We start from the raw sequence: 27043 nt of genomic DNA, 5'->3' as shown, positions 1-27043 counted from the left end.
CAGGACATGTGCCTTTTGGCATAGCGCATTACATACAGTGCATTCTTCATGGACTTACCAGTGTCCCATTCATCTTTGCTGACAGCGAAAGGTGTCAATTTGGCAGTAGCGTGTGATGGCTTCCCTTCATAATGGAAATTGTCCATGTTTTTCATAGTGGCTACTTTGATTGCAGAGTTGCTTTTGAACAGTTCTTGATTTGTACTGCTTGAACATAGCTGACAATGGATACTTCACTTTTCAGACAATAATTGATAGCTGGGCACGAGGGCCACTTCTTTCTGGGTATGCGTGGGTTCACCAGTCACATTAATTTTATTTTACAAAAAAAAAATTAACAAACAACTACACAAAAAATTGGAATTTTCAACTAGAGTAGGGATCATAGCACATTGATAAAAAGTACTCAAACAAGCTGGAGTAGCGTACGATATTAAATCACAGTAAAAATAAGAAACTGTGTATTTCCAATATGATATCCTGAGCACGGTAGGGATATAACACTTCTTATTGTTTTACTGTGATTTAATATATCATGCACTACTCCAGCTTGTTTCAGTACTTTTTATCAATGTGCTATGGTCCATACTCTAGTTGAAAATTCCAAATTTTTTGTGTACTTGTGTTAGCAGACTTATTAACTACTATGTGCCTTTACCATAGATTACATAGTACAGTGGGGATTCGCAACAGTGATGTCATTTCCGTAGGAACTAATAGTTTTATGTACGGGCAATCCTTGTTACGGGTTTGACTTGGTCTTGGTTACGGGTTCAGAATCAGCCTCACTTCACAAAATATAACATTCATAAAAATCTTCAGTCATTTGCTTAAAAGTTCTCGTACCTTGTCACAATCCTTAGTAATAGTACGACAAAATTTATTGGCGCCACGCCTGAGCAACCATAGCGAAGAAGTTCTGAGACAAACTGGCTGCAAACCGCCGTGATTTGACAACACTCACTTAATCTAATAGTGAATAGGAAACTGTCAAGGTAAATTCCAAGGATAAGCAATTAGTGAGATATGGCCACTCAAAAGTCCCTACCCGTTACAAGGATTGCCCATAGTGATGTCACAGTTGTGAATCCCTACTTGTATTATCTATGCCAATCTGTAAATGGCACATACAATATCAATAACCAAGTATGTAATTAAGATTTAGGCAGAAAGGCCAGTATGATTACACTTTTTGTTGTGGTTCCCTGTAAAGCTGCTGAAACACATCAACACTTTCACTGAATTAAACATTTAGAATCTAGATATAGGCAGTGTATATGCTATACAGTACTTTTAACACAGCTGATATTATGCATATACTAAAGAAAATAGTTTTACTGCTTATAGTATCCTGGATTACATGTACTCTGATAATATGTTTGATAGCATACGAGCACAAGGTGGGCACAAATACGTACATATCAAGCAAAGCTTCTTCAAGATTGTAATTTAAGCATTTAATAAATACACCATATAGTACTAAGGATACATCCATAACAAACACAAAATTCTTCAGAATTTGGGCTCCACTCGACTCCATATATTGGTCCTTTTTTCTCTGCAAGAGATCAATTTTACATATGTATGCACATATGTGATAAGAAATCTACAAGACCCAATAGTCACAACACCTACAATGGTTACTACAACTACATGCTTAGTACTAAACTTTTAAAAAAGAAACTGTGACCCACTTCATTTACTTGCACTGATCCTATTACCAAGAGTAAATTATTTACTTTTGCTATTACTTAAACAGGACTGCAAGTATGCAACTTTGATGGTTTGTATATAATATTTATAATCATGCATAAGCACTATCTCCCTAAACAATATTTACTAACTACTAATACTGCAGTTTTAATTTCACATTTGTACCATCTATTGCACTGTACAGAGTTTGGTCTCATAATGTGTTATTCCAACAACAGCTACATCAAATGCCAAAACTTAAAAAAAATGAAATAAAATTAATTCTGCAGTTGATCTTACTTAGTGGGATAATGTTGCCAACTCCTTTAGCAGACAAATAATACAATCCCTGTTCACCATAGTAAGAAGCACCAGATTTATCAACATCAGTGGCAGTCACAACCAATACTGCTGTCCCTGCATTATACATGCACAAACAATGATAACTTCTACATTAAAATAGCACTATAACACAAACAGTTATTACAATATCACATCTTAAAGACAATGTATAATACGTATAGGCACTCAGAAGCACCTCTGCAATCAATCAAGTCATTGCACAAAATAGAGATAATTCTCAATAGGCAATATTGACGTATTGCCACAAATCAACACCTATATGATAATGGAGAAAGAAGCGGGACATGAAGGAGGACAAAGGTAAGTCCATGATGCATGCCTGCGGTTGGTGAAAAGGCATGCCTCGGGTTGAAGTGACATTGAACAGTGAAGAACTCAAGCTCATAGCCTTAAATGTAATAAATTTGCTGGAAGGCAGGCAGTCAATTATTAGAAAATCCAGCTAAATAAAAAATTTAAAAACACACAACTTGTTGTTGGAATGGTTAGGGTTGCTCTGAAGGAATTCTAGGACTTGTTTAGGTCCCCAACCAATACTGCCAAGCTGACATGAAGCAAAAGGCAGGAAAGACTAAATATCCATGATCCCTACTATAGTATGTATTAGAGGTGTACTGATATACCGATATATATTGTATCGGTGACCGATATGAAGACTTTTACCCATATCGAAATAACCAATATCATGCTAAAAACCAATCCGATATACCGATATAATTATGCATAGGGCGTGCGCGATAAACTTTTTTCTTCGTATAATTGAAGAGTTAACACGTGGTCGAAGAATGTCCAAGAAAAGAAGCCTTACCTGGGATTACTTCACTGTTGATCCAAACGATTCTAGAAAAGTTGTGTGTGGAACTTGCGGCGAGTGTATTAGTCGTGGAGGAACGACTACTAAGAATTTTAACACGAGTAACTTGCGATATCATTTACAGCGAGTTCACATCGATAAGAATGAAGAATTAGAAGTGAAACAACAACAAGAAGCTGATAAAAAAACTGAAGAATACGAGGTAAAGCGACAGAAAACTGACGCGTGGCAACTTACACTGGCTGAATTAAAAGAACGAAAGGATTCATGGAGTTATGACCACCCACAGCATAAGAAAGTGACACAATGGATTGCAGAAATGATAGCAATGGACTCTCAACCCTTTTCAATTGTAGAAGATATTGGTTTCCTGTGTCTCTTGAGTAATGTGTGCCCATTATATACAGTCCCATCAAGAAAGTATTTTGCGGAAAAGATAATCCCAGAAATGTCTGCAATCAAGGCGCAGCTGATGAAAGATATTCACTCAGGTGGAGATAGCTTCCCAATAAGCTTTACAACAGATATATGGACAAGGGATGCTGGAGGGGATTCTTTTATCAGTTGGACAGCTCACTACATTAACCCCATTACCTTCATACGAGAAGAGCACGTCCTTCAAGTGTGCCCCTTTGCTGGATCGCACACAGCAGCTGCTATGTCAGAAATGATCACAAAGCTTTTGGAATATTCTAAAATCCAGAGTACACACTGTTGTGCGTGACAATGCTGCCAATATGGTAGCAGGTATTGAGCAGTGTGGCCTTGCAGCAATTGGTTGTGCAATCCATACCCCTCAGTTAGTTAGTTATTAAAGATTGTATTTTGGCTCAACACTCTGTATCTGACATGTTGTCAAGATGCCGGAAGATTGTTGGTCACTATAAACATTCACATTTAGCAGTGGAAAGGTTACAGGCCATTCAACGTCAACTTACCTTACCTGATCACAAGTTTATACAAGATGAACCCACCCGATGGGATTCAACATACTACATGCTTGATCGTCTAGTTGAGCAGAGAAGAGCTGTCACCTTATATGATGCTGACTTTGAGCTGCCAGACCACTCTAAGTTCTAACGAGTGGCAACTAGCTGAAAAAATTGTCAAATTGTTGGAGCCCATGCAACGTATTACTAAGTAATTTAGTGCTAAGGGAGCTATGGTGTCACAGGTCATACCATTCCTAGAGATTTTAAAGATGGAGCTGGACTCAAGTGAGCCGGAGACTGCAGACAAGTTTAGGGGCATCCTAACTACCAAAGATGAAATATTGTCATCACTTGACTCTCGATTTGAGCAGGTCTACTCTAATGATACTTACCTTCTTGCTACCCTACTTGATCCAAGGTTTAAAAATAAGTTTTATGACGCAGAAACAACTCAGTCTGCTATTGATCGATTGATACAGGTATGTGAATGAGATTCTGAGATACCAATTGAACAACAAGATGATGAAGATCAGGGACAAAGTAATCCATCAAATGGGCCATGCGATTCACAGCTGAGATCTTCTGAATCTGATTCTATACAATCTACTACTAGTACTTCAATGGAGCCTACTAAAAAAAGGGTTTTAGTGTGTATGACTCTTACCAAAAAGCCATCAAAAAATGTGCCAAGGTACCAGGCTCAACACCTACTATAAACTTTAAGGATAAAATGTCAGCTATGATCGATGACTACATACATGAACCTGTCATAGATAACCCCAAAAGTAACCTTTTTAAGAACCCCATGGAGTATTGGAAGAGCAATGAACAACGCTATTCTGTAATAGCAGCATTGGCTAGAAAATATTTGTCTACCCCTCCATCCTCAGTTGCCTCCGAGTCTTTATTTAGCGATGCTGGAATCATTGACAGCAATAGGAGATGATGTTTGTTGGCAGAAAGATTAGAGATGCTCACTTTCTTAAAGCATAACTTACTTTCGATGAAACATACTTGAACCTATAGAAACACAGAGTAGTGTAATTTGTGTAAAGTGTCATGATTAACAATACAACAATAAGAGATTATAAAATAATACAATAAACCATTCAACTGTATTTACAGATCTTTTTCATTATGACTATATCGGATATATCGGATCAGTATCGGCATTTAGGCGTGGTATAACGGAATATATCGGATCGGTTTAAAATTTCTCTATCGGTACACCTCTAGTATGTATACAGTACTACTGTACCATACAATCACTGCTGTACTGTATAAATGTTATTTATTCAGTAAATAAAAGTTAACAGAATATTATAAGACATAGGGGTAGTGGGGGGGGACAATGGGTCACATGCACCATACATCATTTATTAGTACAGTACGCATACCACACGTTGCGCTGGTAAAATTGTTAGAGATAGGTATTGTATCCTTCACCATCAGGGAGAAATCAAGCTATCGTGCTGAAAACATCTCGCCGAACTAATCCTCCAACTACTCCAGATGTGATGCAAGCCAGCGTCACCCAGCTAACCCAGCTAACACGATTGACAGCAGTAGTATTACGCCTACACCTGGTACACCTCGTAATGACTGGCGCCAAGGGTATGATGACCTAACGGCTGCACGATGCCATCCACATGACACCTGTCTTGCAACAACAGAGTGATCCAGCACTGCCACAGCAGGAGTTCATTCCAACCTCTCAGCCGTCACCAGTCACTCAACAACTACCACTGTTTCCACCGCCACCATCATCGCTGCCACAACTAACTGTTACAGTGCCGTCGATGATTTCATCAGCATTGCTACCAGTAACATCATCGCTGCCATTGAACATCTCGTCACAGATTGCATCGTTGTTGCCAACAACTGCCAATTTGACAGACCTTGTACAGTTATTCGATCAATTCCTGCACCAGGCCACTGGCCCTGTCTCCTGCTTTAATTGATGGCAACCAGCAAGCTCAGCCCACTACTGCTCTGCCACCTGCCCACAACCTACAGTTGCCCCAGCAGACAGTATCAGTACAGCCTACAGTTCAGCAGCCTACAATTCAGCAGCCCACGACAGCATTACTACAACAGCCTGCTACAGCAATGCCACCTATCAACCAACAGTTGCCCCAGCAGACAGCACCAATACAGCCCCACCCTATACCAGCACAACCACTGCTATATCAGCAAGTCCAGTCATTCAACCAAGTCAGCCGCCAATCCAGCCTCCCCTTCAGCAACTGCCGCCTCAGTATGCCATTCAACAGCTCCCCGCACCTGTACCAATTCAGCTACAACAACAGATAATTAAGGGTGAGTATGTTGACTTTGCTGTGCTACTTTGATAAAACATCATCACATTCACAACACACAGCACATCATGCCATGCATAAGCCTGCACCCATCACATCATTTTCCATGTGGATGCAAGCATGTAACACTTATTTAACGGTATTGCTTTCACACAACCCTGCATGTGCATTGGAGCTGGTTGGATACCAACGCATCATAACATCTGCCAGCCACACCTTTCCATTGAAGGCTTATGACGGGCAGTTTCGTACAACGGCTGCTTCCAACCCTACCTTTGTTGGGACCAGTGCCATCAAGAAGTGTGGTACGAAAACATGTCCAATCCCAACACTACACAACGATGGCCATGCCCTTACTGTGGGGCTAAGAGCCAACTGTCCTCACTCGCCCTTCCGTGACAGCTTGCAACGCTCTATACCACCAAATTGCAGAACATCCAGAGCTCCAATATGCGGTGGCTTTGGGTAAGGGCACTGTAATGGCAAAAATAGACCTTAAGAATGCATTTTGCCTTGTTCCAGTAAGACCAGAAGACTGGAACCTTCTAGGCATCTGATGGCGAGACCAATTTTATATTGAGGCCTTTTTGGCCTACGATCAGCACCTTTTTTCTATTTAATCAGTTAGCTGATGCCATTCACTGGTCCCTCCAGCACAACCATGGTGTACGCCATGTGCTCCATTATCTAGATGACTTCTTTACTGCTGGCTCACCTGGTACAAAGGAATGCTCAGACAACCTGCAAGCAATGCTCTCCTTATATAACAATATTAATGCTCCTGTCAAGACTTCTAAGATTGAAGGCCCATCAACCTGACTTACATTCCTGAGGATTGTTATTGACACTGAGAACATGACAGCCAGTATCTCACTGGAACAAAAAGCTGACCTTATCTTATCAATACAATCGCTTAGGAAGAAGAATAAATGCACAAATCATCAACTGCTTTCCTTAGTCAGAAAACTATCCTTTGCTTGCAAGGTAGTCCCAGCAGGTAGAATATTTCCCTGCCGGCTCATAGACCTTAGCTGCAAAGTGTCAGGTGAACAAGTAGACAGAGGCATAGTTTGGAAGGAACTATTTGCTATAGCTTCTGCAGTGAACACCTGGGGCCACCATTGGCCTAGAAAGAAGGTCTTGGTCCATTGCAATAATCAGGCTGTAGTAGAGATTTGGAAGAAAGGCACCACTAACTGCCCTGAAGTCTTGTCCTTTGTCCACATGCGCAGCACAATATAACATACATGTAATTGTTACTCATATAGCAGGCACAGATAACCACATTGCTGATTCTCTCTCTCGCTTCCAGGTCCACTGTTTCCACCAACTTGCAGCCACCAATCCCGATACCATCCGTGCATAGCCGATTCAGCTCTTGAGGGATTGCTCAGCCACTATCATCCTTAGGGGTTGCTCCATCCACCAGGAAAACATATCAAGTAAGAGTGAGAGCTCTTCAGCAATTCTGCAACATATACACAGTAGCAGCCTTTCCAGCCTCACCACTTACCTTGCATTATTTTTGCTGTTACATGGCATGCCAGGGGTCATACAAAACTATCAAGGTATACCTTGCTGGCATACACCTGGGTCACATAGAGAGAGGTTTTGAGGACCCCACAAAGGACGAACTTCCCCACCAGTTGTGCACTGGCATCAAACGATCACAAGGTGTATCATCCCACACTCGCCTAACAATAACCATCACTGTCCTTCAGACACTGAAGTCAAAACTTAGTCTGGATCCCTCATTCTCCCCCCTGGAAAAGCATTTGCTCTGGGCAGCCTTCACGCTAGCATTTTATGGATTCCTGAGAGCTAGCAAATTTGCAACTCCAAATCTGACTTGGTGGCACATACAGCTTGCTGGGAACAGATACACTGTGCTGATAGAGCAGTCTAAAACTGATCCTTTTAGACATGGCCATACCATGCCATTCACGCTAGTGGTACATCCACATACCCCGTCAGAGCACTCCAACTTTATGTTTTGGCAATTCTACCACTCCAAGATGATTCACCAGTGTTCAAGGGTGGCAGATTTTCCCCATTAGACAGGCAGCACCTGACAAATACCATTCGCCAACTTATGCTGAAAACTAAGTACAGTCATCATCAATATTCCAGTAATAGTTTTAGAAGTGGTGCAGCAACCACTGCCGCTGCAGCAGGGATACCGGATTGGCTAATCAAGATATTAGGGAGATGGAGTAGCAACGTGTACCAAGTATATATACACTCCTCTCTGGCTCGTTACATAATAGCCACAGTCATAAGATGACAAGGGTAATGCAGAAGCCATGTACTAACTTGGTCAGGCACTTCACTTAGCCACGTTCTGGGCTGCCCAATGTTTCCCAAATTATGCCAATCATGCACCCGGGTCTGGGTAAGCACAGCCAACATAATAGGATGTCAATTTGAATTTTTGGTTTTTCAACAATGGTACTTTATTTAACACATCAGATGTGATGAGCTTCTTAGTTTTAATTGTAGTGTTAAAAGTAAGTACCACACTATAGCAATCTGAATAGCATTTACATGTAGTGATAGCTTCAATATTATAGTGCATACTGACTATGGCATAACTTCAGTGAAACACTCACAAAATGGATGTCTCATCTGCGTTGTGTACGCAGTCGGGTCATACGTATGTACACAAGACTGTTATCATTGACTACAACATTGCATTGTGTGACCTTTATTTAGCAATCAGAAATATGTATATGTTAAAGCATTGCCGCGAGTGCTATGTGAAAAATAAAGCACGAGGCGCATGGCTGAGTGCTTTATTTTCCATACAGCACAAGCAAGGCAATGCTTTAAATGATTTATGGAACTTTCTAGTTGTGTAGCTTCACCATACACTTGGACTCGTAGTTAACATGCGTTGCACGAATTATTAGCAGCCTGAATGCACACAAAGTAGTTTAACAAAGTAATTCACGAGTAGTTCACCATAGTTTGGCATAGTAGATGTTCATCACATATTTTGGCAGGTTTTGGTCAAAACCCACAATCGATTCTATTGTGACACATGGTGAAGTATTTCCGTGATATCTCCAGGACTTGTCCGTTCACATTAACAAACGTAGCAGCAACATAACTTTCTCCCACCCATCATCGAAGCATTTAGGTATGTTTATAAAAGCAATCCAGTAGTAGAACTCCTATTGGCTGGGGTGATTGATCACTTGGCGTGGTGAGGCTATCAGCCTTCACCGGCTTGGCTTGGATGATTAGTCGTACTAACGTAAGCACCGTGGGCTATTAGCCTGCACTAAGACATGTGGACAACTGTGCTTTATTGCCCACAAAGAGTGCTTTATTGTACAAATAAAGTACTCTTTGCGGTGCAATAAAGCACTCTTTGTGGTTAATAAAGCACTGTTTGCCCTAAAGTGTACTTTATGAAATTTAAAGTACACCTTTTCCTTTGATCTCACCCACGCAAAGTTCTATAAGAAGAAGTATAATTGCTTTCTCAGTAGTTAAAATAAATGTGCATGTGTCTATACAATGCTATTGCTATACCTGACAGTAAAGGATTGCGTGATTTCTTGCAATCTTATTAAGTCATATGGAAACTCATTACAATTAAAGGATATCTGTTATTACATGACATCACAAAGAATGTATCTCACTAGCAAATAGTGAACATTAGCACGTTGCTCAAATATATATATGTAACTAGTGTAGAGTACGAAAGTAGCGTAGAAAACAGTTGTGTGGTGGTGTTCTGATAGCACTGAAATGGAGTCCAATAAAACTCTGTTCAATACAAGCATGAATGATTCATTAAATGGAACTGCTCTTGAGATACCTCTCTACATAACATATGTGAAGATGATCTTGTTTTCAGTGGCACTTCCAGGTATACTGACTCCAACAGTGTTGATCATATGTGTTATAACCAAAAGCAAGGAGCTACAAAAAGAGCAACAAAATCACCGTGCATTTCTTATCAACCTTTTGGTATCTGATGTGATCTTCGTATTAGCTAAGAGTACTATCAATGGAATTCTGATGATATTATACCTCCTTGATGTGACCGTCTACATCAACTGCACTGCCATTGCCATACTAACTCTTGCACCAACCTTTGCCACTAAGATGATGTTCCTTCCATTGATCATCGATCGCTTTATAAACATTGCATTTCCATTTGATTACAAGCGAGTTATGACAGCTAAAGCAGTAAACATCATAATCGGCAGCCTATGGTTGTTAACACTAGGTCATTCCATCATCATTTCAACTATCCACACATTACTATACCTACCATCCCTGGGAGATTGCATAGCGACCGATAGCAAGATATTACTGAGGCTAACCACAGCTGGTCCCCTAGTCCTCTCAGCTTTATTCATCATTTCCACCAGTGTATACTTCTATTTAAAAATCAAAAGGTCTAAAAGATATTTCCACCAAGTGCAACAGACTGGACAGGAAAGGAACTCTACCAAACATGGAAGGATACTAGAAATGCTTCAAGAACAACTAAAGCCTGCCATATCTGTCTTCTTCTTGGGAGGAATTGATGCTGCACTAAATTTACTGCTTCCAGTATTATTCACAACAATGCGTGTATACTTATCTGATAAAGATCCACGTATTATTACAATATACACGCTACAACTGGGAGTATTACCAGTACAGTTGTGTCAGTCACTTAGTCACTCTCTGGTTTATGGAATCTACTCAAAGCAAATTAGAAAATTACTCTGTGACTATTGCAAAGACAAAGTTTCACGTAGCAAAGTGACTGTCTTGAACAGGAAATGATATTACTAACTGGCTTATTGACCTTTACATGCACACATCCAATTGTTTTTGGTATAGCACTTAATATTTACAGGGATTTTTGCTACAATACTTTCACATTTTAACATGCAAAATAACATAGCATGTAACTTTCATATAAACCTGTGGGTTTTCATGGTAGAGAATCTTCACGATGTATTGAAAAATAGCTAAAGCAAGAATTAGTAAGTAGGAAAGTTTAATGAGAAATTTAGAGCTAATTTATAGTTTGTGTCAGAACCTATTACTTGCTGATATTTCTGTAGCTTTTACCACTTTCACTGATTTCAAGTGTATAACAATTTCAAGTGTTAGGCTTTAGAAAGATCAATGTTGAGTCAATGGTAGCAAGAGTACATAATATTTATATAGGGGAGAGTGTCTATCTCTCAGTATGGCCTGTACAAACACCCTGGGTAAAGTTCACCAAAGTTCACCTTTCATCAAATCATTACCTTCACTGGAAATAGGGAACTGTTGATTGGTGTTGATTTATGTTGATGAGGGCAAAGCCTTTGTTCTCACAAAATGCTGAGCTGTTACTTTACCCAGGGTGTTTGGTGAATGCATTCAAGTTAGACACTCTCCCCTTATGTACTCTTGATGGTAGTTACCCCGCAAATGTGAAGGGTAATGTATTCAAGTTGAATGCCTGTCATCTGCACATACATCATGTACACATTGAGGACATCTAGACATCTGAGCAACTTGTAAGCCAAGCCAATAAGTAGAGTTCCTCTGGTTTTATTTAGCATTGAAGTTGTTTGGAATAGTTCATGGGCAGGTGTCTTTTCATTGAGTATCATAATAAAGTATTTTATTTAAAGCACAGAACTTATAGTGTAATGTCATATGTATATCATGGACTTTAGAAGAAAGCAAAAGTGTTCACTTAAACTTTGTGAGCAGCAGGAGGCTGACTGAAAGAATGCAATCTTCCAAGAAGAGGTATATAACAGCTACATGAAGAGTTTATGGTATGTCAGCTGGTTGGTTAGTCACCACTACAGTACCACACTCTAACAGCCCTTTACCCATTTACAGTATAGAAAGGGTCAAGCAGCTTTAGCCTGTACACTAAGTAACTTTCAATATTTCATTTAACTATCAGAGTAAACAGGAAATATCCCCAAACATAAGTCATTGAATTACATGATTGTGTTATGTAGATCCCTCGGTAGACTGGATGAACTCAATGACTTAAGTTAGGTAGCATCTCAGTACATGCACAGTACAGTTGAACAATAGCATGTAATAAGTGCCATGTGCTGATCATTTAGTCTCTTCCTTACATGCACCAGTAACTGACATATGTTTTCTACACATGTGTTTCAATACACACATGAAAGTGCATACAGAGTCTTATAATATGAGCCTGAAATAACATTACTAGTGTCTTTAACAGCTGTCAAATTCAGTGCACACTTTGTTGTTACCAGTTACACTTGACTGCATTATTAGAGCATTTGATCTTGGATAACTCGCCCACGTACAATAAAGAATGAAAAAACCACCTTGCAATAAACTCTTCAGCATTGGCCTCTTCGAGTTTAATAAGAACACATATTAATAACAAAAAGCAGTACACACCAGAAAAACTTAACTCTGAGAATGATCTTGTATGGCTTTGCATGTGTAATGGCATTTTCACAAGAAAACGGTTTAGGCTGTTTTCATTTAAGGAAGTAAAAGATAAAAGATACCGGTAGCTTCAAGTGATATTATGAAAGCAAAAAGTATAATATAGCTAACTAGACAAAAAAGCAAACAAACTAGTTATTTTAAAAATTTAAAAGAAAGTAGGGATTGGTATAATATACATGCTACAAAAAGTAAGGAAGCAAGCTCAAAAATGTTACAGCTGAAATGAGAAATGATCCAGCAGTAAAAGTAAGGAAACAAGATTAGACGACTACTCGCTAAAATGAGACACACTTTAATCCCTACTTTTGGCTAATTTGATGGTCTCATTTCAAGATGCTAGCCAAAAGTAGGCATTAAAGTGTGTCTCATTTTAGCAATTAGTAGTCGTCTAATCTTGTTTCCTTACTTTTTACAGCTGGATCATGTCTCATTTCAGCTGTAGCATTATATACATCACACACATTTGAGTGCAATTTTAGCTCTTACAAGTACAATTATTCCCATCTTCATAGTTTGTTTCAGTCGTGAATTATGATCAATTAAATAAGTGCCTGTAATTTATTTGCCGCATTGTTGCTGTACAAATTGAATTACATAGTATAAATTTAAAAATGAAGTAGAGATCCAAACAATAAAATGTAGCAAAACAAGAGATGAATGATGGCATTACAGCATAGCTCGGTGGGAAATTCCCTACACCTTCATGTTATAACAATCACTTTGTTCACTGCCAAAGTAGGAATTTTCCCACCAAGCCATGCTGTAATGTAATACCATCATTTATCTCATTTCACTACTTTTTATCGCTTGGATCCCTATTTCAAATTAAATATACTATATTTTGTTATAACATACAGCTTGTACACGTGTGACTGCTCTATTAGGGTGATTGCTGTATTAGAGTATCTCGAGTCAGCCTTTCACCCAGGGTGTGTGTCACTAGTTCATATTTTTGTTGTGCTAGCATTGTGAATACAGTTAGACCAATAATAATGGGGTGTGTCATCATGATTGAATAGATTAAGAGGTGTGGTCTCAGTGCTCAATCGTTACGATTAATCAACCAAGAGTGCATTAATAGACATGGTATTGAACCTATCATGAAGTTACAAGTATCTACCGAGCATAAGCACTTAAATAAGTTTCCAAATTTGCTGCTCAAGGAAAGTGTTGATTGGGAAAATTAATGCCTCAATATGGTTTCATTGCGTCAGAACCCCAAAATGCACATCCCACTGATGAGTTTGTTATTGCGACATAAAATGGTTGCTTCGTTTGGCCTCCAACCTTGCAATTGTGGTCAGACAGGCAGGCAAACTTAGTACTTCTACCAGGACTATCTACTGGCCAATCAAAGTTTTCATACACTACAAAAATGTAAGTGGTCAGAATTACACCTAATAAACAAATCCATCCATTAGTTAGACAATCTTTCAATTTCAATATTTAGAGAGCTACCGAATGCAATGACACAATTCTTCATTCAAACAACATATTTAGAAGCATTATTTAGAAATAACTAGTTTGCTTTATGAATTCATACAATATGTGCTTAGACAAATGTATGCATGATAGAAAGTTAGTACATTTTGTGCACACACTGTATTCTAGTAGTCTTATGTCATAAATTGTCATTCTATTAAGCTCATTTCCTCTTTCTTTAGCTACTGTATACTGACCGTAGGAGGATGACAGTGGAATACTGAAAATTTCACAGCTAACCAATAAACAGAATTCTGCTATTGTTAGACTATATTTTCTGATCTACCTACATTGTGCAAAATAACAAGTAGCTGTAGTCATAGAGATGTATACATACAGATGGTAAACAAAACAGTTCATCAAGTGAGTAGTTGTGTAGTGATAGGCTCTGTTTAGCGTGATAACATTCAAAAAGGAGTTTAACACAAGTTTATTCAATTCAAGTATGGATGAATCACTCAATGGAACTGTTCTTGAGCTACCTCTCTACATAACCTATTTGAAGATGGTTACAATGTCAGTGGCACTTCCAGGTATACTAATTCCAGCAACGTTGATCATGTGTGTTATAACCAAAAACAAGGAGCTACATAATGACCGACAAAAAACCAACATGTTTCTCATCAATCTTTTGGCCTCTGATGTGATCTTTGCATTAGTCAAGACCATAGTTTTTGAAGGTCTGATGATAGGGCACCTCCTTGACCTGAAAATTTATGTCAGCTGTGCTGTCATCTCTTCACTAATCATTACAGTAGCTTTAGCTAACAAACTGATGTATCTTCCTGTAATCACCAACTGTTTGCTGAGGATTGCATTTCCCTTTAATTACAAATGTGTCATGACTACTAAAGCAGTTACCATTACAATAAGCAGCTGCTGTCGTGAATCCATGTATCTACCATCTGTTGGTGACTGTTTAGGAATAGATGATAATCCACTACCACGACTAACCTTGGCAGTACCACTAGTACTATCAGCTTCACTCACTACAGTAACCGGCATATATTTCTACTACAAAATAATCAGGTCAGAGAAATTCTTTCATGGCATTCAAAGGAACAATGAAGACAAAAGGCAATTAGAATAGGAAGGGTATTAGATAGTCTCCATGGGCACCTAAAACATGTCCTCTCAATTTTTGCTCTAGGTGGAGTTGATGCTGTGTTAAATTTGATAATACCATTGTTATATATAACAACACGTTTTTCTTTCCACACATGGATGACCAGCTAGTTGTGAAGGTCTACATCCAATTGATCGTATATATGATACAATTTTGTCAATCACTAAGTCATTCATTGGCTTATGGATTCTGCTCAAAGAAGATTAGAAGTGCCATGAGAAACTTTCTAAAAGTACGCCTATTCACTAAACGTAGCAAAGTGATAAACTTGAATAAATAATTTCATATTATAAGTACTGTATTTATCACAGCACACCTACAATATCACCATTGGCGTACAATAATACAAATGTATTCAGTGATTGTTTTGTCTTGTGTATAAACTATATATAAAAATGCACATTTAAATGATGAAAGTCCACTGTGAATCTTTTTAATACCGCATATAGCCTTTCTAGGTCGGTGAAGAGTTTTGTCCATAACATTAATACTTTACGCTAGCAAAGATTATATAAGATTGCTTTAGTGGGTTTACAAAAAAAAATTATACAAAAAACAAGGGCTAATACAAACTGAATGACTCAGATTTACCTGGTCATTTATAATCTAGGTCAAGCAGATCTCATCCAAATCACAAATTGTCCAAGTCTCAACCAGATGTGTCTTCTGTAGCACACATATTGAAGCTTGGGTGCTCTATGCAACAGGGTTACTACTTTAATATACTACCCATGCAAGACTAGCCAATCAAACAAAGGTTTCAAAACAGTTGCATATAAAAGTTTGAAAAACATGTAACAGCAGAATTAGAATTGGTGACCTGACTGCAATTCATGTTTGCAAGTCTCTAAATTCCCAGAATAGGGTCTGGCAAAACTGCGTACAAAAATTGTAGTGCTGCCAGAACCAATCAGATCACTCCATTTGAAAATTTGTAGATTTGTAAGGATTCATTGATGACATTCTGTGGCTTTTGATTACATTATCAAATTGACACGCCAATATCCAAATGAAAAGCCTCTACTGACATCGTGTCACTTGCTGTAACTTCATTATAATTTTACTACTGTGCAAAATACATTGTACGTAGCTATTTTTCTGCACTTAACAGGTCTACTCAAGAAAGATGTCTTCACAAGTAAGCCACCACAAGTCTAAGAAGTAGTTAGCAATTGTTTAGCAACTCAGTACTAACAAGAGTAAATAATGGAAGATTTACTCTTGGTACTAGTAACAAAGACTTGTTACAGCAGCAACAGTAGCAGAAGAGCAGCAGGGATCACTACTGTGGCATACTGTATGAGTTGTAATGTCTCAAGGTTTTAGTTTGTAGCTGCACTCGTGCAACTAGTACAACCAGTTTATTAAAATAATTGATCATGTGAGAAGCACCTGCAACCACCATAAGTCTTCATTCTGGGAAGTAGAAAATGGCAAGCAACAGGTCAGTTTCAAAAATTAAATTAGCTCATGGGGAAGCTGGCTGCCACGCCTTCTCTTTTCATCCAGTCGAGTATAGCCATGCACTCCATTATCACCCTACAAAAGAAACAATAATATAACAACAGTTACCGTGGCAGTGGAATGGTGTCAAAACGGCAGTTGAATAGCAATGGAACGTCGCCAGAATGCCATCAAAATGTCAGTGAAAAGCTGTGCAATGCAACTGTATTCACATAAATAGACAGATAGATGAGAAGCTATATAAGTTACAAAAATAGGTGTGGTACTGAACCTATCGTGAAGTTGCAGGTATCTACCGAGCGTAATCGCTTATAACTAAGTTTGCGACATCTAAATATACTGCTCAAGGAAAATGTTGATATGAAAATTAACGTGTAAATATGGTTTCATTGCATGAAGAAGAATGAGACCATCCTGATTGAAGATATAAAAAAAGACAAGGCACAGATGGTACAGATGGCACACACTTGTCAGAACCCCAAAAGGCACATCCCACTGGTGAGTTTGTTATTGTGGAGTAAAATGGTGGTCATGCACTGCTTCGTTTGGCCACCAGCTTTGTGACTGTGGTCAGGCAGGCAGGCAGGCAGGCAGGCAGGCAGGCAGGCAGGCAGGCAGGCAGGCAGGCAGGCAGGCAGGCAGGCAGGCAGGCAGGCAGGCAGGCAGGCAGGCAGGCAGGCAGGCAGGCAGGCAGGCAGGCAGGCAGGCAGGCAGGCAGGCAGGCAGGCAGGCAGGCAGGCAGGCAGGCAGGCAGGCAGGCAGGCAGGCAGACGAAAATTCGAGTTATGGTGATATTTTTTTTAAATTCTATATTCGGCTGCCTGTAAGTATTTTCTTGCTTTTAATGCTGTATTTGCATGTTAGCTGGACTAATATTATTCCGTACAGGTGATTTTGTCACGTTAGATGTTTCTAGGATGGTTTTTAAAGGTGACATTTTAGGCGGTGCACGTCATTCTTTGGGGGGACCCCTATGTAAACGGTACTACTGTACTGTTTGATACTGTATGTACATACACATCATATACTTATTTACCTTTTCTGTTCCAAGCAAAGTTGACAGTATCAGCTTTGTAAAAGCTTCTGCTAGCAACCACAGCACTGAGGTTAGGGTATGTATACATCCTCACAAATGAAGGTGCACCCTAAAAACAGAACACTTATACTATCAACAGTATAACATGTTGCATCATGTTGATGTGGTAAGCGTCTAAAAATCCAGGCACCTAGTTTGTATTAGTTTTACTTGCTATACCTTCAATATATTTTATAATTACTAATTTTCACATTTCATGGCCACTATGGAGTGTTCAACAAAGAATGATTCAAGTACTGTACAAAAGTACATGTTTTCTCAGCATTTCTTACATTCTCAACAAGTGTCCTAAACTGAAGGGAGATCCTAGAAATACACTGCACAATATGCACATTCAAACAACTACACAAGACTTGATGCAAATAACTACATACATACATACATACATACATACATACATACATACATACATACATACATACATACATACATACATTACATACATTACATACATACATACTTTAGATCCAGGAATGTATGCAACTATTTTGTACGGCTTTAGTCCAGGAGAAAGTGAATACTTGGCCAGTCCTGCAACTTGTAGCTTCTGACTGACAACTTTACCTAAATACATTAAAAAAATTACAGTACATCTGTAAATGTTGCATGGATAGTGAGGTAGTACAACAAGCAAGGAGAGTGTGTGTATTATACAGTACATACAAGATGCAAAAGACTATAACTTCATACAAACAAAAAGTAAAGCCTTTGGCTACCGCTAATGCTACCCAGCACTGGAGCACCTGTGCGTTACTGAGGCGCTAGGAGTCAGCGCAGGCAACTCCTCCTGGGGCAGGACTAGTAACCTGCAGGAGGCTGTGTCATGTCTTGCCTTCATGCACACATGCATTTTTAAGTCAACTGAGCCATGACAGTAAGGGAAAAATTGATAAGAAATTTGCCTCAAAGTTGGAAACCTTCTAAACTAAACCACCTCCAAGATATGCACCCTTATAGTTTCTTCATACTTTTCTACATATATTCTGATTCTTCTGCTTTCAAACCAGGTATGCGACTGGCTTCCTGAAATTGTTTCCAATTGTTTGTTTGTTGTTTGTCTTACTGCACCCATGTTTTTACATTACAAGCAGCTTGTATGTGAGAAATGAAGGAGCCTATATAAAAACTTCCAGGCAGGTAAGTTTGCATTATGCAGTTTACATTGTATTCGAGCCAGTTTGAAATACGGGTGAAGCGACATTGTGAATGCCTTTTCCAATGCAGTAAAACAATGCGTAGTTGGCCTCCTAGGTTACCAGGAATAACAACTTTCTATCTAAAATGGTCGAAGTAATGGCAGGTACTTATCAAATGATCGTGTGTAAATTTAGCTATAAAAGCTAGTCTTGGTTCGTTACTAAAAAGGTACTGTTAGAGAGTTGATTGCCATACAAGGAAAATTTGTGACCAGATTTTACAGAACCGATCCAAATCGCACATCAGGCAAAATCAAACTAACACCACCAGTGGATAGCTACACTATCGTACTACAAGTTTTGACCCTCAGCACTACTCAAACTACACGAGGCTGGTTTTTACACACGTCTTTTCTGGGTGGTGTGGAGTGCTCAAATGGCGGTTTCAGGCCTTGTGAAGGACCTGGCTTGGCAAGAGTCAGTGGTTTACTGGTGGACAGCCTTATAATGTTGGCCAGATGTGTTCTCTGTTGATTTTGCTACATATCAGCCACTAAGGAGCCAGCACAGCCCTGTAATCTCGTGTCTGGACTCCAATCGTGGTCTGCCTCCATTTTGAGGTCTATCTCTTGCCCTCCCCGCCACCCCCCAGCCTCCACCCCTTTGTGAGCACTCGTGATACTACTTCGCTCGTCCAACTGCTCAGATTTTCTATCTTATTTGGTGGGAAACTGTACAAGTAGCTACAAGTACTGGGAGTGGCTTGAAAGGTAACAGATTGATGCATCTTTTGTGTAAATTTCATACGCGTGCTTGCTATCCTTGGAGAGTTATGCTGGCTTCAATTCTTTAAAACCGTTTATCTCGGAACTTTTGATGTGTGATTTGGATCATTTTTCCAAAATCCAGTCACATTTTGTAATGCATATTTCAATGGCATCTTATTACATCTGCAGTTGTTACCATACAAATTTTCATAAAATCTAAAAGGGTTTCCCAGCTGTCGACAGTAGAATGTGTATTGTGTATTATTAGACAGTTACAATCATTAAATACAAATACACAGTACCAAACAATTGTATATACAGACGTTTGTGGAATGTTTGCAATAAAACCGTAAGAGCCAACCGAAAAATGTGATCCATCAACTTTGAAAATGCATCACTACAACTTTAATAGGTCACATTTCTGATGATTTTCTGTATTGCAAAGATTCCGCAATCCTCCATACTACAAATGATGTAGTTGGCCACACACAGTTATTTTAATGACTACATATGTACATTACATACCAGGAATTCCATTATCAAAACAGTGTACTTCGTTGGTAATATTCCTACAACACAAGCACTCATCTTCACTCCACTGAGGACACCTGTGTTGAGAGATAAAATATTTTTCAGCACTACCGCAATACCTACCAATCTTCCTGCTTTTTCTGGATGTACTCAGTAACCAATTGTCCATGTATGTCCCAAATATGGAAATTAGATTGACCAGCAGGAATATCTTTAGTCACTAAACAACAAAACAAAAAAGAAAATAGAAAACAGTGTACAATCACTGCTTCATACCAATATAAGGCTCCCATGTTACTAAATGAGATCCTTTAGGTGAAAATCGTAGACAGCGAGTTCTGGGAAGAGCTAGTTCAAACAGCTTTTCATTGGTAGCACAATCCATAGCAATTACACTGTTAACATTGCAATAATAGCACACCACGTCAAAATACAACACAAATAGGTACTTAACTACTTACCTGGTGCCATCACACCAAGCCAACAAAGATCCATTTGAGCTGAATTCAAACACTCTGCAATTACTTGAAGTGCTAGACACAAGAACAGACAGTACATGGAATAGTAACTATGCAGATAAATATGCATGAATATCAACTTTACAGTGGTGTCCATAAAATAAATGCCCTAACTATATTGCATAGTTTACGGTGTCAAACTATGCATGGTTTACGGTGTCAAACTATGCATGGAATGAACAAACATATAATATCCCATAGCAAATGTGATTCACTGTGTGAAGATGACTGCTCAATTAAACATAGCAATCAATTATGGATTTATTTACCACCATGTATGCGTAACATGTTTTCACAATAACTACTATATATATATTTCATTAGGATTATCTCTCCCTCCCTGGATCTGATGCTGCTGAGGTTACTAAACAGTTTTTTAATTGAAAAAAATTCCAGCTACTAATTTTGATGATGAATATATTTTTCATCTCAGTGTTGAATAATTTGTACTTGCACAATAATGTTATACTGTAAGGCTACGTATAATTATGCCAATCACTAATCCATTGATTTAACCTATATTGGTAGAATGTAAAAACAAACAAAAAAGAAAGGAAAAAAAATGCTGTGACCAGGATTCGAACCTGGGTTTTTGCGGCCACAACGCAAAGTACTTACCACTATACTATCACAGCTCTTACAAATACTAGTCACAAATTTTAGCTTAAGAATTAGCATGGCTACATGTACGTATAACATATCTACATGCATAATCCTTGTAAGAACACATAAGAGGAGGTACACAACACACACATTAAGTGCTATCAAAAAATTGTATAGCTTGGCTTTTAAACTGACATTTAAAATCTGGCTTTAGGGGATTATGGAGTGCCTTAAGCGCTATTGTTGCTGTTTGTACTTCATTTCATGTGGTAAGCTCTTTACCACATGATGACGTCTCTCACTGCAATATTAAATTACACATAAGAAAAGCTTTTGATTGGCACCTATAGCTAGTAGGCTAGTTTTACTGATACCCTCCTAATTATGTTTTTAATACAAATCATATTAGGTTGGGTGCACATTATAAGTGGATCAGTATTCCAACAAAAGGCCATAGCATCATGTACAAACAATTCAACATGATTCACTTGTACAACTACACTGTATGTTACTGACCTAATAACTTCTTTCTTTTTCCCATCTCCAGTGACAACATAAATACCTTGACTCCCTCGAACTAGAGATATGCAATTAGATACATGAATACACTAAAGCACAAGTTAAAACATACACATATACAAGGTATATCCAATCCAATAATCCAATTTTTACTAACTCTATTCATGTCACTTTAGAATGTAAAAATAATTGTGACCGGATCTGCGAAAACCCGACACAATAGCGCAAGCCTAAATTTACAGTATAAAGCATTGAAAACAACGGGTGAAATATGTGACCCGCTGAGCGAAAACCAGCTGTTTTCGCAAAATTATAGTTCGCCATAAAACTAGCGAAATACACTGGGTAAAAATATGCATGCTACATGAAAATTTTATGCACCCTTTAATCGCGTTCGTACGCACTGAAATTAGGCTCAAATTAATAAAACCTATACATCACTGGATTCGCTTGTTTATGGAGAGTAAGAAAATCTTTTGTTTTGTGTTCACTAAGCAAAGGATATGTGAGTTGTGGGCATTTATTTACAATGCGGTAAATATGACATTCACCGTCGTCATTTCGTAGTTGGAATGGCCTTCTTCTTTGTCAACATGAACGAGTACAGGGAAAGCACTATACCTTGCTTGATTTGCAAGTTCATGGTGCATAGATTGAGCCAAGTACCATCTTCATAGCTTGTTTAAATCGTGAGTTATGATCAATTATCTAAGCGCCTGTAATTTATTTCCTGTATTGTTGCTGTACAAATCAAGTTTATCACTGTTCCAACTGTCAAACGCTATAACTCCAAGACCATTCATATTAAAAGGATGAAACTTTGACTGTCCACTCTTTTGTTACTATGGATTACAGAGATGCAATAAAATGGAATTTGAGGAATGTGCGAAAATGGCCGATTTTTACTCAGCGGGTCACATATTTGCGTATTATTGAAAAAAATCCATAAATTATTTGAACACCTCTTTCTTAGTGAAGGAAGGGACTAACAATGAAAACCTGGATACCATCTTGTTTGCCTACTCAAGAGGAGTTGGAAAATGTTTCAGACCCAAGGATACGCAAGTTATGAGCGTTTGTTTATGTTATGTCGAAGCGATCATACGCAATCAATTTTTCTTCATGAATTTCACCTTTGTATGCAGTGAAGAAAGGCGACAAAAGGACAAACTCACCCAGTAAATGATTCCCCTACACGATGGTGAAAATTCAGCCCAGTATGTCAATCCATTCATAAGTTATAATCGTTTTAGTAAGCACCTATGATATATTTTATTATGATTAAAGTATCTGGTAAAGGCAGAGCCTGTATACCAGAAGGCCTTATAAAGGCCTAAGATGTTTACATTAACTGCACTAAGTATGTTTAAAAAGTAGGAGAAAGAAGAAAAAATCCATGACTGGACCTGGGCAGCCTCGAACCTGCAGCCATCCGATTAACGCTCGAACGCTTGCAGGAGTCTGCCAGGCAGTCAAGATATTTTCTTCTTACTATTTTCATGTATTTGTATCCATAGGAACCCTAGAGAGTGACTTATTATCTCTAAGTACCCCAAGTGGAACCAAATTTTCCCTATACTTGATTTACAAATCAAGTTTTCTGTTGCTACTTTGTAGGGCTGTAACTTCGAAAGTTATTGGCATATGAGGCTGAAACTTTGCCAGAAGGTACACTTTGCTAAGCTAGTAGATTATAAATATTTAATAAACAGTAATTTGAAAAATGTGTCAGGTTTTTGCAGATTCGGTCACATTAATTAAAATATTGGAATTGAGATCACTGAAAAAAAAAGAGAAACAAGAGTCAAATAAGCCAGCTTGTTAAACACATAGAGATATTTGTGTGTTTAACATGCTGGCTTATTTGACTCTTGTTTCTTTTAAAAATGTTTTTTCAGTGACCTCATTTTAATTTTTTAGTTTGTTTACTTTCTATAAATCCATAGCTAACATGATAATAAGAGGTGCAATATTACACATGCACATCTGTATTTGTATATGCTGGCTTTTATCTGTCTCTTTTTTACTTCTCGGTGACTGCTCTATTAGAGTATCTCGATTGCATTTGTTTACACATGTTTGGTTTTTGCCTTACAATCACAAAAGGTTCATGCTAACTGTGATTCTGCATACCAATTTTTAATCTTGCTTCTATCAGTAGTTTACCCTGCAAGTGTGACAAAAATTTGTACTTGTGATTTTTGAAATTATTCGTAATTTTGCACCACTTCTCCCAGTATGTACACAAACTGGAAGATTCTTTATACCATCAAAAGAATCCAATAAGGCTTGTGTGAGTTATGACAACATTTGTAAGTGGTGCGAAAAGAAAATATAAACAAAATAATTATGAAGAAAAATACAAAGAGAATAAGATGAATGAACTCTGAAGGCACATATCTCAAAGATGACTGGACCAATGTAGCTCTAATTTGGAAATTTGCAGCAAACTCTAAGGCGCCAATATTGAGCCAGCTTTAGATGATAACAACTGAGTAGTTTGATGATTGTACTGAAATTACAAAATTTGGGGTAGCCATTCTTATCTTCTATGCAATGCTGTTGAATTGTGGGGTCATTTCAGCGTCTCTGTGGTTTGTGTCACATTCATACACAGAACACATTGATAGAGAATATAATAGCACACTTGGGCACATCATGGAAACTAAAACTTGAATAATACGTATGCATAGTATCATATGCATTACACATTGAAACTACATGGGAATTTGTAATCCAGTGAAACCTCATTTATATTCATATCAATAAGACCATTTAACTAGAGTGATCAGAACTGTTCTATTTGCATAAAAAAATCTTGCATAAAACTCAAACATTAAAAAAGAGAATAGTGAAAAGTAATGCTGAAACCCGGGATTGAACCAGGGACCTTTAGATCTTCAGTCTAACGCTCTCCCAACTGAGCTATTTCAGCTACCACAACTAAATAGTGACTTGCAAATAGTTTTCTCTTCTTGTATAAAGAATGTTTTGCATTCTTTCTTACAGGTTAAATCACTTTCTTTTTCACAAGTTCTCAAGTGGGCGCCATTTAACAAATGTGTGGGGTAAGGAAGACGAAGGCCTATTTTTGAAGTTCTCATGGATTGCATATACAGTACTATGATGCGTATATTGCAATAGAAACATTTTCATGATAATCATAATAGAGAAAAAAGCTATATCGTGAAAAACACTGCCTTGATAATGAGGTGACTTTATTATTTATTAATGAGATCATAAGCTGTATTTGGAACTTTGTATTTTTAATTAGTCGGAAACTAATTAACAAAATAATTAGACAAACAAAAAAACTCATTATATACGTACTTAACCTATATGTCAAAGTTACAAGTATAAGGAATTTCAAGTTCGATTGGGGACTATAGAAAAAATTTGGGATTAAATGTTCACTTGTATATCTGCAGGTGTAGGCGACCTCCCTTGTTTCCTTACTTTTTTCTATGAGCCTTAAAATTCTTAATTTTTCCTTATACTTATTTCTTTACTTTTTTGTAATATTACGAATGGTGAACCTGCACATACCACATCATAAGAAAGGTTGGTGCCAGAGTTAATGTTTTCGTCTGAACGCACCCCCAGCTATCAATTATTGACCACGAAGATACAGACAATTCGGTTTACAAATGGGAAGCCATGCAATGCACTACCATGAATTGACACCTTGGACTATCAGTAAAAAGAAATGGGACACAAAGGAGGACAAAAATAAGTCCATGATGCATGCATTTTACATACTGCGGTATGCCAAAAGGCACATCTATGGATGAAGTGATGTGGACCAATGAAAAAATCAAGCTCATAGCCTTAGCCGTTATCGAGTTATGCTTGTCTGAAGGTGGCAGGCAGGCGGGCGGGCAGGCAGGCTGTTAGTAAGTCAGTAGAAAATTCCAATTAAAAAAATTGTAGCTACCTATTGGAAGCATTTAGGATTGCACTGAAGGCACTTATGGGCTTGGATATACATACTGCCAAGGCACAAGGATGGCATTGTGAAGCTGGTTTAATTTTGGGTGATATTTTGGTCAAACCTCTAATATACAGTACTACCGTATTGTATGACAAGAAGGAACAACATAAGGAACAAAGCTGAATTCAACCCTAATTGAGGTTCTGTTAAGGTTAATCTTTCACTGTCTGTATGAAAGCAACTTTTAGGGTGAGAGATCTAGATATATAGGGTTGGCCTGCAGTGTTGGGCAAGTTGCTTTTTAAAAGTAACTAGTTACATATTACATATTACTTGCAACTGAACTATTTAGTTACAGTTACATATTACCCATAAAACAAAGTAACTATAATAATATTACATATTATATTACTTTGGGTCCACAGCCTTAAGCTGTCACGTGTGAAACTACCACCTTATCACGTGACATGATTACGTTGTTGGACAATGTGCAAATCTTGGTTATAAGTAAGAAGCTGGTGAATAAGCTTCATTCAGTAGGCTTCATTGCTTCGTTGTGGCTTGGCGCTACTCAGTGGATTACTAACGAGATTAGTAACTTTGTTACTTGTAGTAATAATATTACGTAATATTAGATTCGTTACAGTAACTATACTACTTAGGTAACGCGTTACATTTGTAAGCAAAGTAACTTGAGTTATATTACCTGTTTTTATAGCGTATTTCGTTATATTACTTAGATACCACAAAAGTAATAATATTACGTAACGCGTTACTCCCAACACTGTTGGCCTGCCCTTCAACCCTATGCTTTATCATTGGGTTGCTCTGATCACCACTGCATTTTTAATTATGAAAATTACTACTCTAGTTCTTTTCAATGCTGGGAGTTAGTTCTATGCAATAGAGAAATGTTTCTAATTAACCATTAAAGCGTGTTCATAGCCCAAATACTTCTTACTCTAGGTAATAGCAGTGCTCCCGATAAGAATTCTCAAGTGCCAGGATAAAATGTCCGGACATATTTTATACTTTGCATGGACTATAACACTGCCTGTAGTAAGCATTCTCTGATGGAAGACACTCTGGCTGTAGGCATTCCCTTTGTTGTGCTGAAGATAGACATTCTTTTATGTGCTGAGACACCTTTACAAATGATTTTGTGAGGTTTCTGTACAGCAAAGAGGTTGGCTTAGTGGTTACTCTCTTGGGTGGCTTGACTGTTAATCTCCTAGCAACCAAGAGGCATTAACAGAAAAGTAAACATTAACCAAATATGCACTTATTGATAGGACATTATG

General features: G+C 38.1%; 1 protein-coding gene and 2 non-coding genes across 3 annotated transcripts in view; all 3 read right to left on the bottom strand.

The window, feature by feature from the left end:
- Positions 1–27043, bottom strand: part of LOC136240249 (eukaryotic translation initiation factor 2A-like) — a 48051-nt gene that overhangs the window by 19243 nt on the left and 1765 nt on the right. The window contains exons 2-10 of the mRNA XM_066031177.1: positions 21809–21869; positions 20633–20704; positions 20448–20566; positions 20295–20391; positions 20166–20248; positions 18198–18301; positions 17678–17786; positions 1993–2109; positions 1490–1558 (exon numbers count right to left, since the gene is read on the bottom strand). Coding sequence (XP_065887249.1) covers positions 1490–1558; positions 1993–2109; positions 17678–17786; positions 18198–18301; positions 20166–20248; positions 20295–20391; positions 20448–20566; positions 20633–20704; positions 21809–21869 — 831 coding nt within the window. The remainder of the gene's footprint in view (positions 1–1489; positions 1559–1992; positions 2110–17677; positions 17787–18197; positions 18302–20165; positions 20249–20294; positions 20392–20447; positions 20567–20632; positions 20705–21808; positions 21870–27043) is intronic.
- Positions 21253–21324, bottom strand: Trnah-gug (transfer RNA histidin (anticodon GUG)). The gene has a single exon. It is a non-coding gene; the product is annotated as a tRNA-His (tRNA).
- Positions 24674–24746, bottom strand: Trnaf-gaa (transfer RNA phenylalanine (anticodon GAA)). The gene has a single exon. It is a non-coding gene; the product is annotated as a tRNA-Phe (tRNA).

Source organism: Dysidea avara, chromosome 12 (assembly GCF_963678975.1).
Source record: "Dysidea avara chromosome 12, odDysAvar1.4, whole genome shotgun sequence".
Taxonomy (NCBI): Eukaryota; Metazoa; Porifera; class Demospongiae; order Dictyoceratida; family Dysideidae; genus Dysidea; species Dysidea avara.
This window is presented reverse-complemented; position numbering and strand designations above follow the sequence as displayed.